The 16,686-nt window shown below is 34.6% G+C and overlaps 1 protein-coding gene across 1 annotated transcript in view; it reads right to left on the reverse strand.

The window, feature by feature from the left end:
* Window positions 1–16,686, reverse strand: part of FAM227B (family with sequence similarity 227 member B) — a 209,025-nt gene that overhangs the window by 150,872 nt on the left and 41,467 nt on the right. Inside the window, exon 9 of the mRNA XM_068992351.1 lies at window positions 16,109–16,246. Coding sequence (XP_068848452.1) covers window positions 16,109–16,246 — 138 coding nt within the window. The remainder of the gene's footprint in view (window positions 1–16,108; window positions 16,247–16,686) is intronic.

Genomic DNA, 16,686 nt, shown 5'->3' on the forward strand with positions numbered 1-16,686 from the left:
CAGTTTCTACTGCTAATTCCACCTCAACATTTGACAAAACATTTTTGGAGTTCATTCAATATTCCTAGATAGGAGGCATAGAGTAATGAAATTTTAGAAAAGGGAACTACAAATAATCTATTTCAATCATCTCAATTATTCAGGTTGAAAGAATAAGGCTGAGAGGGGTTATATGACATGCTCAAGGACATTCAAGCCTTTTGCTCTAAGTCTTTAAAAGTGCTCTAAGTCTTTTATGTGCGAGTTAAATACATCAGAATAGAGGAAACATTAGAAACTGTATAAAAGTCTCCAAATTGACACATGCTTATGTCCTTAGTAAATAAATTATCTGTCTTATGTTTAGAGAATTCTCCACAGTTATGACTGAGTACAGCTTAAGGATAAGCAACACAGAAACTACAAAACTATAAGCAGAATATGGTAACTCCAAGATGCCATGGGCCAGGCCCCTTTGCAATGATTTACTGTAGGACAGTGGTCCTCAAATTTTGGGCTCAGGGCCACTTTATACTCTTAAGAATAAAAGCAATTAGGAATTTTTATTTATACGGGTTTTATATCTATTAGTATTTCCTATATTGTAAATTAAAACATAAATCTTAAACATGTATTTATTATTTAAAACTAATAAACTGATTTCGTATTAACATAAATTGCATCATTTTTGAAAAAGATAACTCAAAGTTCATCAAGAAAAATTTTGAGAAGAGTTACACTGTTTCCTATTTAAAAGATACCTAGTAGAAGACTAGTCTTCGTAGTCTTAGGAGAAGACAGCTGGATTCCAATATCTACTTTGGCATTTTTCAGACAGATTTTTGAAGCATGTATTTATATACTGAAGCATATTAATAAAACCCAGTATCACACAAATAGTCAAAAAAGAAAAGTATTTTAATAGCTGTGAATTTTCTTTGATTGAATACTATACCCAAACTTGACAGTTCTAGTTTCTTAATGGTGGGTTGCAATGTAGATTCTGAAAATATAACTGTGCTTTGTGTACTGTTAAATTAAAATCCATTGATCTGTCATACTTTTAAAAATACATATATGATTTTTTAAAATACAATGCATTAGTCATTTGAAAAATATTGGTTCAGTGAGTAATGCACATATTCTAAATATTGACACATTTCTTTACAGTAAAAAAAATCACATTAATATCACCATTGACTTACCAGAGAAGTCAAGGACTGGGAAACTGTCAAGATCATGGTAGTGGATGCAAGTTCTTCAGAATTTTTGTTTGAAAGTTCAAATTTTATTATTGGCCATGACAAGATCAGCACAGTTCAGTCACTCAGTTGTGTCCGATTCTTTGTGACCCCAAGGACTGCAGCACACCAGGCCTTCCTGTCCATCACCAACTCCCAGAGTTTACTCAAACTCACATCCATTGAGTCAGTGATGCCCTCCAACCATCTCATCCTCTGTCATCCCCTTTTCTTCCCACCTTCAGTCTTACCTAGCATCAGGGTCTTTTCAAGTGAGTCAGCTCTTTACATCAGGTGGCCAAGTATTGGAGTTTCAGCTTCAGCATCAGTCCTTCCAATGAATATTCAGGACTGATTTACTTTAGGATGGACTGGTTGTATCTCTTTGCAGTCCAAGGGACTCTCAAGAGTCTTCTCCAATACCACAGTTCAAAAGCATCAATTCTTTGGCTTTCTTTATAGTCCAACTGTCACATCCATACATGACTACTGGAAAAACCATGCCTTGGCTAGACGGATGTTTGTTGGCAAAGTAATGTCTCTGCTTTAATAATATGCTGTCTAGGTTGGTCAAAACTCCTTCCAAGGAGTAAGCGTCTTTTAATTTCATGGCTGCAGTCACCATCTGCAGTGATTTTGGAGCCCAGAAAAACAAAGTCTGTCACTGTTTCCACTGTTTCCCCATCTCTTTGCCATGAAGTGATGGGACTGGATGCCATGATCTTAGTTTTTTCAATGTTGAGTTTTAAGCCAACTTTTTCACTCTCCTCTTTCACTTTCATCAAGAGCTCATTAGTTCCTCTTCACTTTCTGCCATAAGGGTGGTGTCATCTGCATATCTGAGGTTATTGATATTTCTCCCAACAATCTTGATTCCAGCTTGTGCTTCTTCCAGCCCAGCATGTCTCATGATGTACTCTGCATAGAAGTTAAATAAGCAGGGTGACAATATACAGCCTTGACATACTCCTTTTCCTATTTGGAACCAGTCTGTTGTTCCATGTGCAGGCCTAACTGTTGCTTCCTGACCTGCATACAGATTTCTCAAGAGGCAGGTCAGGTGGTCTGGCATCGTTTGAAAGTTCAAATTTTATTATTGTCCATGACAGAAGCACCCATATATAAAGATTAATAAATACACTATTCTTTAAGTCTTATAGCAGAGACACTTCTGTGCCCTGCAAAATGTGTGCTCCCCATTCCTTAGTATATATCTATTACTAGGCACCACTTTTCAACCAGAATTTTTGACAGCTCTTCTTATACCTAGCGTAGCCATGGTTTGCTCTTACTAATGTTATGTGATTGAGGTCATATAGGTAACTTCTAAACCAAGACTTCTATGAGTGCATCTCGATTCCTCTTTTATTCTATTAATTCTATTGACTGTGAAGTTTTATAGAATGGATCACTGAATCAGTATGTGCGGGAGAGGGACTCATTAACCACAAACTAATGCAACATCTCGTAGGAGAGCTTTAAGTTTTTAAGAAATATGAGGCTCAAAGTTCAAATAAAAATAAAGATTTCAACAAGCTTCCACCCCAGAATTCCTAGTAGTTACAGTTTAAGCAGGTCTACAGGAAAACTTACTTATAGAAAAATAAGAGCACTTTATGCAATTCTTGTCTTTTTAAAGTGCTACAATTGCCCTTTTAGTTCCCGTACAAAAAACAGTGGTGTGTAATAGACCTGTGCTTCCCCACTGGAGACTCAGTTTCTTTCAGAGGATTCAGTTCAGTTCAGTTCAGTCGCTCAGTCGTGTCCAACTCTTTGCGACCCCATGAATCGCAGCACGCCAGGCCTCCCTGTCAGTCACCATCTCCCGGAGTTCACTCAGACTCACGTCCATCGAGACCGTGATGCCATCCAGCCATCTCATCCTCTGTCATCCCCTTCTAGTCCTGCCCCCAATCCCTCCCAGCATCAGAGTCTTTTCCAATGAGTCAACTCTTTGCATGAGGTGGCCAAAGTACTGGAGCTTCAGCTTTAGCATCATTCCCTCCAAAGAAATCCCAGGGTTGATTTCCTTCAGAATGGATTGGTTGGATCTCCTTGCAGTCCAAGGAACTCTCAAGAGTTTTCTCCAATACCACAGTTCAAAAGCATCAATTCTTCGGTGCTCAGCTTTCTTTACAGTCCAACTCTCATATCCATATGTGACTACTGGAAAAACCACAGCCTTGACTAGACGGACCTTAGTTGGCAAAGTAATGTCTGCTCTTCAACATGGTTATCTAGGTTGGTCATAACTTTTCTTCCAAGGAGTAAGCATCTTTTAATTTCATGGCTGCAGTCACCATCTGCACTGATTTTAGAGCCCCCCAAAATAAAGTCTGACGCTGTTTCTACTGTTTCCCCATCTATTTCCCATGAAGTGATGGGACCAGATGCCATGATTTTCGTTTTCTGAATGTTGAGCTTTAAGCCAACTTTTTCACTCTCCATTTTCACTTTCATCAAGAGGCTTTTTAGTTCTTCTTCACTTTCTGCCATAAGGGTGGTGTCATCTGCATATCTGAGGTTACTGATATTTCTCCTTGCAATCTTGACTCCAGCTTGTGCTTCTTCCAGCCCAGCATTTCTCATGATGTACTCTGCATATGAGTTAAATGAGCAGGGTGACAATATACAGCCTTGACATACTCCTTTTCCTATTGGGAACCAGTCTGTTGTTCCATGTCCAGTTCTAACTGTTGCTTCCTGACCTGCATACAGATTTCTCAAGAGGCAGGTCAGGTGGTCTGGTATTCCCATCTCTTTCAGAATCTTCTACAGTTTATTGTGATCCATACAGTCAAACGCTTGGCATAGTCAATAAAGAAGAAATTGATGTTTTTCTGGAACTCTCTTGCTTTTTCCAAGATCCAGCAGATGTTGGCAATTTGATCTCTGGTTCCTCTGCCTTTTTGAAAACCAGCTGGAACATCTGGAAGTTCACGGTTCATGTATTGCTGAAGCCTGGCTTGGAGAATTTTGAGCATTACTTTACTAGCATGTGAGATGAGTACAATTGTGCAGTAGTTTGAGCATTCTTTGGCATTGCTTTTCTTTGAGATTGGAATGAAAACTGACGTTTTCCAGTCCAGTGGCCACTGCTGAGTTTTCCAAATTTGTTGGCATATTGAGTGCAGCACTTTCACAGCATCATCTTTCAGGATTTGAAATAGCTCTACTGGAATTCCATCACCTCCACTAGCTTTGTTCGTAGTGATGCTTTCTAAGGCCCACTTGACTTCACATTCCAGGATGTCTGGCTCTAGGTGAGTGATCACACCATTGTGATTATCTGGGTCATGAAGATCTTTTTTGTACAGTTCTGTGTATTCTTGCGACCTCTTCTTAATACCTTCTGCTTCTGTTAGGTCCAGACCATTTCTGTCCTTTATCGAGCCCATCCTTGCATGAAATGTTCCCTTGGTATCTCTAATTTTCTTGAAGAGATCTCTAGTCTTTCCCATTCTGTTGTTTTCCTCTATTTCTTTGCATTGATCACTGAAGAAGGCTTTCTTATCTCTTCTTGCTATTCTTTGGAACTCTGCATTCAGATGCTTATATCTTTCCTTTTCTCCTTTGCTTTTCACTTCTCTTCTTTTCACAGTTATTTTCAAGGCCTCCCCAGACAGCCATTTTTCTTTTTTGCATTTCTTTTCCATGGGGATGGTCTTGATCCCTGTCTCCTGTACAATGTCACGAACCTCAGTCCATAGTTCATCAGGCACTCTATCCATCAGATCTAGTCCCTTAAATCTATTTCTCACTTCTACTGTATAATCATAAGGGATTTGATTGAGGTCATACCTGAATGGTCTAGTGGTTTTTCCTACCTTCTTCAGTTTAAGTCTGAATTTGGCAATTAGGAGTTCATGATCTGAGCCACAGTCAGCTCCTGGTCTTGTTTTTGTTGACTGTATAGAGCTTCTCCATCTTGGGCTGCAAAGAATAGAATCAATCTGATTTTGGTGTTGATCATCTGGTAATGTCCATGTGTAGAGTCTTCTCTTGTGTTGTTGGAAGAAGGTGTTTGCTATGACCAGTGCATTTGTTTGCTATGACCAGTGCATTTTCTTGGCGAAACTCTATTAGTCTTTGCCCTACTTCATCCCGTATTCCAAGGCCAAATTTGGCTGTTATTCCAGGTGTTTCTTGACTTCCTACTTTTGCATTCCAGTCCCCTATAATGAAGAGCCCCTTCAGAGGATTAGAAATTCTAAATCTTTGCTGTCACTGTACCTCTGGGCCACTCTGGCCCCACAGTGTGGGTTTTCCAGTTCTCCAAATGACTGCTTACTATTTCTAGAGGTATCCATATACACAGTCAGGAAATAAATGAGATTTCTTCCCCAGTCTTCTCCATCCTTCTTTGAGTTCAATCCCTGGGTCAGGAAGATCCCCTGGAGGAGGGCATGACAATCCACTCTAGTATTTTTGCCAGGAGAATCCTATGGACAGAGGAACCTGGCAAGCTACAATCCATAGGGTCGCAAAGAATCAGATACCAATGAAGCGACTGAGCACACTTATATAATAACAGCTTTCCTCCTTCTTTCTCACTTATTAAAATTTGATCTCAGGAAGGAATCTAAACAGTCATTCACATTAGTCATGAAAGAGGAAATAAGGCTATGGTAATTTTCCTAGGTTAGAACTCTTATCCTATGATGAAAATTTTAAGCCTTAATATACTTATAATCCTGTAAAATTAAATGTCTGAGAGGCTGTATGTGAAGTAGTTAAAAAGTTCAGGCTCTAAGGCCAGAATTTCCTGAATCTGAATTCATGTTGTTGTTCAGTCACTAAGTCATGTCCCACTCTTTGCAACCTCATGGACTGCAGCATGCCAGGCTTCCCTGTCCTTCACTTTCATTTTCTGAATTCATATTCCATCATTTATCATTTATCTGACCTTGGCAAGTTACTTAATTTATGTTTCAGTTTCCTCATTTTATAATTTATAATAAAAGCCACCTATTACATAAGAATATTAATAACAAGGCTCTAATAATTTAACACATTTTATCAAGTACATAGTTCAAATTGAAGATTTCCCTAAGTTAAAAAAAGTATTAAAATTTAATTTTTGTCAGTATATGAAAATAAATCATAATTAAACCTCTAACCTGCCATAATATCCCGGACTTAGATGCCTTATCCAGAAACAGAAAATGATTTTTTTTTAGAATCTAATATAAAAAGTATTTTTCAAATATTTATAGGCAAATAAAATAGATGAAGCATTTTGTAAAGATTTTCCATTAACATAAAAATCAGGACTGTTTGAACAGAGACAAATTTTGTTTTTTCAAATTTTTAAAATGATTTCATTAAAAATAAAGGATAAAATCTCTTTAAAGCATGGTAGTACACCACTTAGAGCAATTCTATATTTTAGATTGCATAAAACGGATACTGCAAAATAATAACTTCTGAGAAAACTAGGACTATCATGAAATACCCTGGAGAAGGCAATGGCAAACCATTCTAGTATTCTTGCCTGGAGAATTCCATGGACAGAGGAGTCTGGTGGACATAGTTAATGGGGTCGCAAAGAGCCAGACACGACTGATAGCCTAACACACATACACACATCATGAAGTAACATATAAATAAACAATTCTTGGAATAAAAGTAATTGAGATAAAAGCTCTTAAGCAGTATTTCCCTTAATAAGAGAAAAACACTTTCAGTGGTTGCTATAAACTCTGAGACCACATAACTATATTCTCTTGGTGGCCAGAAATATTGGTCAATATCAGCTGATTATTTAAAATTTTTGAACGCTGACTATGACTAAACACTGAAATATAAAAGTTATATATATATATATATTATTTATGTAAAGAATGTAAAAAAAACAATGTTATATATTACAGAAAGAAAGAATGCCCACAAATTTCCATATAATCATTACCTTTGGGGAAGGAGAGACAGATTTAGGGATGGTACAAAAGATCTGTAGATAAAAGGCTTGAAAAACAAATATGGCAAAATACAAATATTTGTTATGTGTGGGAAGTATTTTCTATACTTTCCTAAATGGTTAAATAAAATATAATAATAAAAGCAAATCTAAAAAGAAACCCCATGTAAAGTATTGGGATAAATATAACCACTTTGATCTATCTCTCAACTCTAAGTAAAATAACTACGAAACTACAAATAGGAAAATCTGTATGAGCATCAGAAATTAAATACAAAATCTGATATAGAAACCTATGAAATAGGACCAAATTTTAAAGTGTTTTTAATAATAAGTATACTTTAGCACATGATGGGAAAGTATACACGAGGAGTACTCGATAGATCCACATCCCCACTGGCAGAAACTTACTTAGAAAACCAAAGTGCCACTGAAATGAGATGCTTCTTGGGGAATCCAAAGAGATGCCCCTTACTAGAGGTCACTTTAGAGACACCTGGTAGAATGATAACCTCCACAGTATAAAACATGATGTTGAAAACCATGATCTTCCCTAGGGACTTTTTTGCTTTCAATCTCACTTCCAGAGCCCTTTCAATAGTCACTTAACACAAAACTGTTCTTGGTTTACAAAACATATACCAGATGAGTAGCTTGTAGAAGTCTATCCTACTTTTTAAAATTGATCCCTACATATTTTCATTTTTTTATGAGGCAAAAGAAGGCAACTTTAGTCTGTCAAAGTATTCCACGTGAAAACAGAATCTGAGGCCTTTCTATGGAGATTTTATTTCCTAATGTCAGGGGATAGTCTCCAATGGTGAAATGAAACTTTTTCCTTAAATATCTGAAACAGTGTCACTTTCCCTCCTTCTTCAATTTAGTCATATAAGTTGTCTATGTCTTACTGGAAACATTTGGCTAAAATCTTTACTAGGTCTACAAAAGAGCTTAGGGAGATACAAGAATATTAATTAAATTTTGGCATTGTGAAAGCTTATGAAAATTATCAAGACATGTTTTAATGACATTTTTAAAATTTAAAGATAAATTTTAAAATATTGGAACATCTAGATAAAGTAAAAGTAAAAACTAAATTTTATTGATTAACTGTATAGAAAGAAAAAATAGTTTGGTTTAGACTCCTCTATTAGACTAAATAACAAGTTAATGCAGCAGTATATAGTTTCATAGGAAAATGTGATTTGACACTTTTGATATTTAAATTGAAAAATAAACTCAGTATTTAAACAAAATATTTAATTTATATCAGTCTGACTCTCCCATAGATAAAAGCTATGACTTCTTGAGAGTGTTTAAACAAAGGGCACTAACCACTTGCAGAGGATGAGATGCTTAGATAACATCACTGACTCAAAGGACATGAATTTGAGCAAACTCCAGGAAATAGTGAAGGACAGAGAAGCCTGGCATCCTGCAGTCTATGGGGCTGCAGAGTCAGACATGACTTAACAACTGAACAACAACCACTTGAAGATACCAGGGAAAGACTAAAAGCAGACAGAAAAAGGAAGGGGAATTGAACCTTTTAACATGGAGCCCGTAGGATTCTCATCAAGAAAAAAAAGGGGGAGAGGACTGAAATCCATAGAATTAGAAATGAAAAAGAAGAAGTTACAACTGACATCACAGAAATACAAAGGATCAGGAGACTACTACAAGCAGCTGTATGCCAATAAAATGGACAACCTAGAATTCTTAAAAGATACAATCTTTTAAGACTGAACCAGGAAGAAATAGAAAAGATGAATGGATTAATCACAAGTACTAAATTGAAACTGTGATTTTAAAATTTCCAACAAATAAAAGTCCAGGACCAGATAGGTTCACAGTCAAATTCTATCAGAGTTCAAGAAGAGTTAACATCTATCCTTCTCAAACTATTCCCCAAAATTGCAGAGGATGGAACACTTCCAAGCTCATTCTATGAGGCTACCATCACTCTGATACCAAAACCAGACAAAGATGTCGCCAAAAAAAAAAATTACAGGCCAACATCACTGATGAACACAGATGCAAAAATCCTCAACGAAATATGAGAAAAGCCAATCCAACAACACATTAAAAGAAACATACACCATGATCAAGTGTGCTTTACCCCAAGGATGCAAGGATTCTTCAGCATATGTATATCAGTGTGATACATCATGTTAACAAACTGAAGAACAAAAGCCACATGATCACCTCAACAGATGCAGAAAAAGCTTTTGATAAAATTCAATACCTATTTATAATAAAAACTCTCCAGAAAATGGGCATAGAGGGAACATAACTCAACATAATAAAGGCCATGTATGGGAAACCTACAGCAAACATCATTCTCAGTGATGGAAAGCCGCAAGCATTTCCTCTTAGATCAGGAATAAGATATGGATATCCACTCTCACCACTTTTACTCATTCTTCAACAAGTAAAAAATTGGAAAAAATATGTAAAACAATGATTTTCATGTGTTGGACAACAGGCAACACTGGACAATAATCCCCACTCCTCAGCCAAGAGAAGAAAACCTAAAGAAGGAACACTTGTCTGTTTTTGTCTCTAAAAAAAGAAATTTCAGGCCACAGTGCAAGTGGTGGGAATCCAAACAGAACTGATTTGAAAAATAAAATTTAACATTCAGGTAGGTCAGGGAAAGCTAAAATTTACTGGTCAGCATAACATAGATGAGACAGAAGCACATACAGAGCATTCTGGAGCTCTTCGGAAGGTTATCCTTAAATTTTTGCCTGAGGTTGGTTTTAAAAAAAACACAGGAAGGAGCAGACAGAACAATGCCTGGGGCTCAGAGGAAGCTCATGTTCCAGACAGCCAGATGGGAAATCTGCAATACACAGAGCATGGAGTAGAATACTAAAGAAGAGAACTGTCTCAGCAGGGGAAGCAAGTTAGGCTAAACAAAAGACTTCTCTGGTTCCACCTAATGAAGCTTAAAATAAAGCCTCAAATAGACCAAAATATTTCTAAGTATTAATAACTAGACCACATCACAGAAAAAAAAAACACAAAAATATGTAAAGGAATAAAATAAAAACTCACAAAACTACAAAATTTACTTAAGAAGAAACTGATCATTTGATCACTGTATCTATTAGAGAAACTGACCTTTTTTATCTGACCAAAAAAATATGACCACAGAGAACTTTCCAGACCCAGATGGTTTCACTGGGTGAATTCTACCAAATATGTAAAGAAGAATAAATACCAATTTTACACTAACTCTTAGAAAAGAGAAGAAGGGGAAACATTACACTTATTACTAAAATGTGATAGGATAGTACAGAAAAGAAAACAAAATTTTAGCAAACTGAATTCAGTAGTACATTAAAAGGTTAATACATAATTGCCAAACGGGATTTATCCCAGGAATGCAAGGTTGGCTTAATATTTGAAAAATCAATCAATGTAATTCACTATATCAAAAGACTAAAAAAGAAAAACAATATGTTCATCTCAACAAATGCTAAAAAGCATTTGTCAAAATTCTACATATATTTGTTATAAAAAGAACAAGAACAACAAAAACTTCTCAGCAAACTAGGAAGAGAAAGAAACTACCCCAACCTGATAAAAGACATCTATAAAAAACTTCAGCAAAAGTTTAACATTTTTCATCTAAGATCAAGAATAAAACAAGGACATCCACTCTTACCACTTTTAGTCAACATCTTCTTAAAGATCTTAACCACAGGCAAGTAAAACACATAAAATGCTTATAGACTGAAAAAAAATGCTCTTTATTCTCAGATGACATGAATGTCCATGAAGAAAATCTTAAGAAATCTAAGAAGGCTGCTAAAAATAATAAGAGAGTTTGGTAAGATTGCAGGATATAAAATCAACACAAAAGTATTTTTCTATCATATTTTCTATATATTATCAATGAAAAATTAGGAACTGAAATTAAAAATACCATGTGCAATATTACTTGAGAGATGTGTGCAGCATCTATACAGAAAAAATGCCGGAAAATATTGCTGAGGTAAATGAAAAAAGTCCTAAATAGATGAAATAGTCTATGTTCATGGAGTGGAAAATCAGTGTTGTTAACATGTCAATGCTTCTTGAGTTGATAGATTTAACCTAGTTTCAATTAAAATTTCAGAGTATATACTTTAAATACTGTAAGTGGTTTAAAATTATACAGAAATGAAAAAACTCTGGATAGCCAAAATAATATTTTTAGAAGAAGAACAAAGGTGGAGAATTTATAATACCTGACTCCAAGACATGTTATAAAATTACATTTATCAAGGTAGTTTAGTATTGGCATCACCGAAACAAAATTTAGAGTACAAGTGTGTATTTAGGCATAGACCAATACAAGTGTTGTCAAAAGCTTTTTTGACAGAAGTTCCAAGGTAATTCAATGGGCAAAGATAATCTTTTTAACAAATGGTTCTAGAACGATATGCAAAGAAATGATCCTCAATGCTTACTTCACATAATTTTAAAAAATTATTGAAAATGAATTAGAGTCCTCAATGTAAGAGCTACAGTTTTAATCTATAAAATTTTATACTATAAAATTTCTAGAAGAAAATATGGGAGAAAATCTTGACTGAAATTAAGCTTCATAAAATATTCTTGAATATGAAACAGAAAGCACAAACTATATTGGAAAAAATGATAAATTTGATTTCACCATACTATATAATTTTATCTTTCAAAGACACTATTATAAAATAAAAAGGGAATCACAGATTATAAAAGGATATTTATAAAATATATATCTGTTAAAGGACTTATATCTAGAATATATAAATAACTGTTATAACAGAATTAAAAGAACACAAACAACCCAAATAAAAATAGCCAAAAGACTGAAATAAACACTTCAGCAAAGAAGACCTACAGATGGCAAAAAAGCACATGAAAAGAAGCTCATCATAATTAGTTATTAGAGAAATCAAAATAAAACCTAGCTAAATACCAGTATTGGAGAAGGCAGTGGCACCCCACTCCTGTACTCTTGCCTGGAAAATCCATGGACGGAGGAGCCTCGTAGGCTGCAGTCCATGGGGTCGCTAAGAGTCAGACACGACTGAGCGACTTCACTTTCACTTTTCACTTTCATGCATTGGAGAAGGAAATGGCAACCCACTCGTGTTCTTGCCTGGAGAATTCCAGGGACAGGGAAGCCTGGTGGGCTGCCATCTATGGGGTTGCACAGAGTTGGACACGACTGAAGTGACTTAGCAGCAGCAGCAGCAAATACCAGTATAACCCACAAGCATGGATAAAATTAAAAGATTATACAAAGTGTTAAAAGGAAGTAGAGTATTAATATAACTTGTATACTGGTAGGAAGTAAAATTTTAGATAAATTTGGCAATTTCTTAAACTGCTGTAATGCACTTCCTATAGTACCCAGACTTCCACTACTAGAGGTTTACTAAAGATAAATGAAATTCTATGTTTACGCAAAGACTTGTAATGAATATTAACAGCAGCTTTACTTATAATAGCTTATAAGTAAGCTTATAATAACTTTTCTTGGAAACAATGCAGATGTCTACCCACCTGTGAACAGATAAAGAAATTGTGGTATATCCTTACTATGGACTCAGCAAAATACAGGGTAACAAACTATTAATACGTGCAACAAGATGAATGAATCTCAAAATAATTATGCAGAGTAGAAAATGCCAACAAAAGATAGCACATGTTCTATGATTTCATTTACATAAAATTCTAGAAAATGCAAACTAACCTGTACTGACAAAGCTCACAGGCGTAATTGCCTGGGGATTGAGAAGGAGGGAGGAATTACAAAAAAAGTCGAAGGATCTTTTGGGAATGGTGGATATGTTTCCTATCCTGAAAGTTGTGATAGTCTCATGAGTTCATATATATGTCAAATTGTCAGATTTTATATTCTAAATATGTGTGGTTTATTGTACATCAATTAGATCTCAATAAAGGTGAAACAAACCATGTAGTTATTTGGAGCAAAAATCCTAACACTAGATAATGTGAGGCCATTATTTATGTAGATCTTCTAATATATGTGACAACAATAGCACAAAGGACAAAGAGGAGTAGAGTACATGTAATTATCATTCTCCAAGTTCCTACATTTTAGTGAAATAGGATAACATTAACTTTAAGTAGGATTTCAATAATTTAAGGATGTGTTTGAAATCATTAAGGCAATCACAATGCAAATAGCCAACAGAGGAATAAAAATGGAATACTAAAAATATTTGATTAACCAAATGAAGATAAAGAAGGGGAACTGAAAAACAAAAAACAGGTGAGATAAAACTGAAAACAAACAGGAACATAGTAAAACAAACCTAACCATAGTTATGTTGAACTGACTCAATAGTTATGTTGAATATAATGAAGTAATCACTCCAATTAAAAGGAAGAAATTGTAAGACTTAAAGAAACCCCAAGATACAACTATATCTTATGTATAAGAGGTATACTTTAAACATAAAACACAAAGAAGCTGTAAGTAAAATGATGGGAAAAGAGGCACTATGCAGGCCACAAACAAAAGCAAGCTGAAGTGGCTGTATTAATAACAGACAGAATAGCACTCAGTAGAATTATCATAGATACAAAGAAATATAATGATTAAAGGGAAAACATAATACATGAATGTATATGTACCAAATAACTTAAAAATGCATAAAGCAAAAATCAACAGAATTAAGGAGAGAAATAGATAATTCTACAATTGTAGTTGGAGATCTTAATATCACCTCTCAGAGATAAACAGAACAATTAAATAAAATATCATAAAGATACAGAACCAGAGTTAGCAAACTTCTTCTATGAAGGGCCAGATAATCCAATATTTTAGGCTTTGTGGGCTGCATATGACCTCTGTAGCATATTCTTTAATGTTTTGTCATTTTACAACCCTTGAAAATAGAAAAATCATTCTTAGCTCATAGGCCAGATGTGGTCCATAGGCAATAGTTTACTGAACCCTGATATAGAAGATCTAAAGTGAAAAGTGAAAGTGAAGTCGCTCAGTTGTGTCCAGCTCTTTGCGACCCCATGGACTGGAGCCCACCAGGCTCCTCCATCCATGGAATTTTTCAGGCAAGAGTTCTGGAGTGAGTTGACATTTCCTTCTCCAGAGCATCTTCCCCACCCAGAGACTGAACCTGGGTCTCCCACATTGCAAGCAGATACTTTTATCATCTGAGCCACGATAAATCACCTTGATCTAATTGAGACAAAATAATTGCAGAATATATATTCTTCTCATGTGCACATGGAATGTTTACCGAGACAGATCATGTAGTGTACTATAGAGCAAATCTCAATGCACTACAAAAGACTGCACAGATCACTATTTTTAAAAGTAGAAATCATTATTTTTAAAAGTAGATCAGATCACTATTTTTTTAAAGTAGAAATCAGTAATTTTAAGATATCCAGAAAAAAATCTAAATTTTAGAAAATTAAGTAATATACTTCTAAATAACCCATGGATCAAAATAGAAATTATGCTGGATATTAGAAAATATTCTGAATTAAATGACAATGAAAATATAACATCAAAATTTGCAGAAAGTAGCTGAAACAGTAATTGGGGAAATTTATAGCTTTAAATGCTTATATAAAAAAGGAGAATGATAAAACAAATAGAACAAATTCAAACAACAGGTGGATAAAGGATATATGGGAGTTCCTTACACTATTTTTAACACTTTTCTGTAAGTTAAAACTTGAAAAAATTTAAAGTCCCTTAATTTTCTATTTTTACAAGTTATTTTTCACATGTAAGATTAAGAAGCAAAAAGAGATGTTTAACATTGGGTCAAAATAGTAAATTATCTCTCTTTCTATACAAAATAACAAACATGCATGAAGTTCTATAAAAACCAGGGTAACATTAGCAAATAAGAAATTTCACATAACTACTAAAAGACAGAAATCAGACAGAATGCTATCTATAGAGATAAGAGTGGCAAAAAACCAAAGTACTAATCAGAAAAGCAGTAATTAACCAATTAAACAATTTTAGAATAAAAAACTAACTGAAGAGGGAATTTTCAGAGGAGTAGGTTGAGGAGGTTAGTCCCTCCTTCCACCAGCCTGTATCAAGTAGTAAAATGGAAAGGTATTTCTCTTTACTCTAGGAGTTCTTAACTTTGCCTGCAAATTGAAGTCATCTGAGTACCTTTAAGAAAAATACTGAGTCTGAGATTCTGTTTAGTTGGTCAGTAATGAGGCCTGAGCACCAGACCAGTGTTTAGTATTGAAATACAGTATAAATTAGAGAGACATGAGCTTGCCTTAAAGTGCTTATTAATATAGAGTAACTAAGAAGTTTGGTCTTGTCTCAGAAATTTGGCAGGTAGAAGAGAACACAGAAATATATCCATGTGAATTGGTATTTCAAGTAGTCTGTAAGTGGATTATCTAAAAAGTGAGCATTTGGAAACAAAATACTGGAATCCAACTATCTCCCTTGTAACAAATAAACCACAAGTGGATTAAAGAATTGAACAAAAATGGAAATTAAAAAGTACTAGATAAAAGCAGGTAGATTGTTTTTTCATATTAGGTTAAGTAAGTCCTGATAAATATTCCACAAAACTGACATTCTACAAAGGCATTATTTAAATTTACTGAATAAAACATTTTAAGCTTATCTATTGGTAAAACACATTATTAACCAGTTAGCAATACAGCCAAAAAGTAAGAGTATTTGTAGCATTCTTATACCTGAGAAGTTCCCTGAAATTAATATTAAAATCATAATAAGTGCAAACGAGAAAAGGACTTAAGTACATGAAATTTTGATAATGAAAAACTAAAAATGTAAAGCAGTATTCAAATTACTATAATACCCATCTATAAATTAAATGTTATTTTAAGACTCTCACCAGAAAATAATCATTAAAAAATTCTGATAAATGAATAATGATATACTTGATTTTGGCTATTTCAGTAAGCAATATATAATAAATTTACTTACAAGCTGCTATGTGTTCTTGATTTCTAGCAATCATGTCCTTTATAGTTTTTGAAGGCATTTTCCTGCTACCATGAATGGTTGTTGTGGAGAGTTCTTTCAGTTTCCAGTGGGTCCAAAATCCTTTTTGAGGTGGTAAACCTGTTAATACAAAATGTATATTTAACCAAAGAAATTACTATTTTAAAAACATCTTCTGTTGAACCCTTTTTTTGAGTATACATTTAATTCTCACAACAGTCCTGTGAGAACTGCCAGTCTTAGGTTTCAAATGAAGGAATCTCTACATAGAAATGTTAATGTCTCATCATATAAGACAGTGAATCAGAAAAGAGATAAACATGATATATACCCTTCTGACTGAAAAATACAAGCTAAGTTCATAAACAGACACAAGGGGAGATTAACATTGTGAAAACTTGAAAGGACCTAAATATCCAACAACAGTACATCCCAACAGTGGATCATGAAGAATCCATAAAAAGTTACCTTGTAAGTACTTATTAACATATAAAAGTAATCATAGTATTGTTTTGATGTGAAGGACAATTTTACCTTATACAGATGTGTGACTGTAGCTT

The sequence above is a fragment of the Capricornis sumatraensis genome, chromosome 2 (assembly GCF_032405125.1).
Source record: "Capricornis sumatraensis isolate serow.1 chromosome 2, serow.2, whole genome shotgun sequence".
In the NCBI taxonomy this organism is placed as follows: domain Eukaryota; kingdom Metazoa; phylum Chordata; class Mammalia; order Artiodactyla; family Bovidae; genus Capricornis; species Capricornis sumatraensis.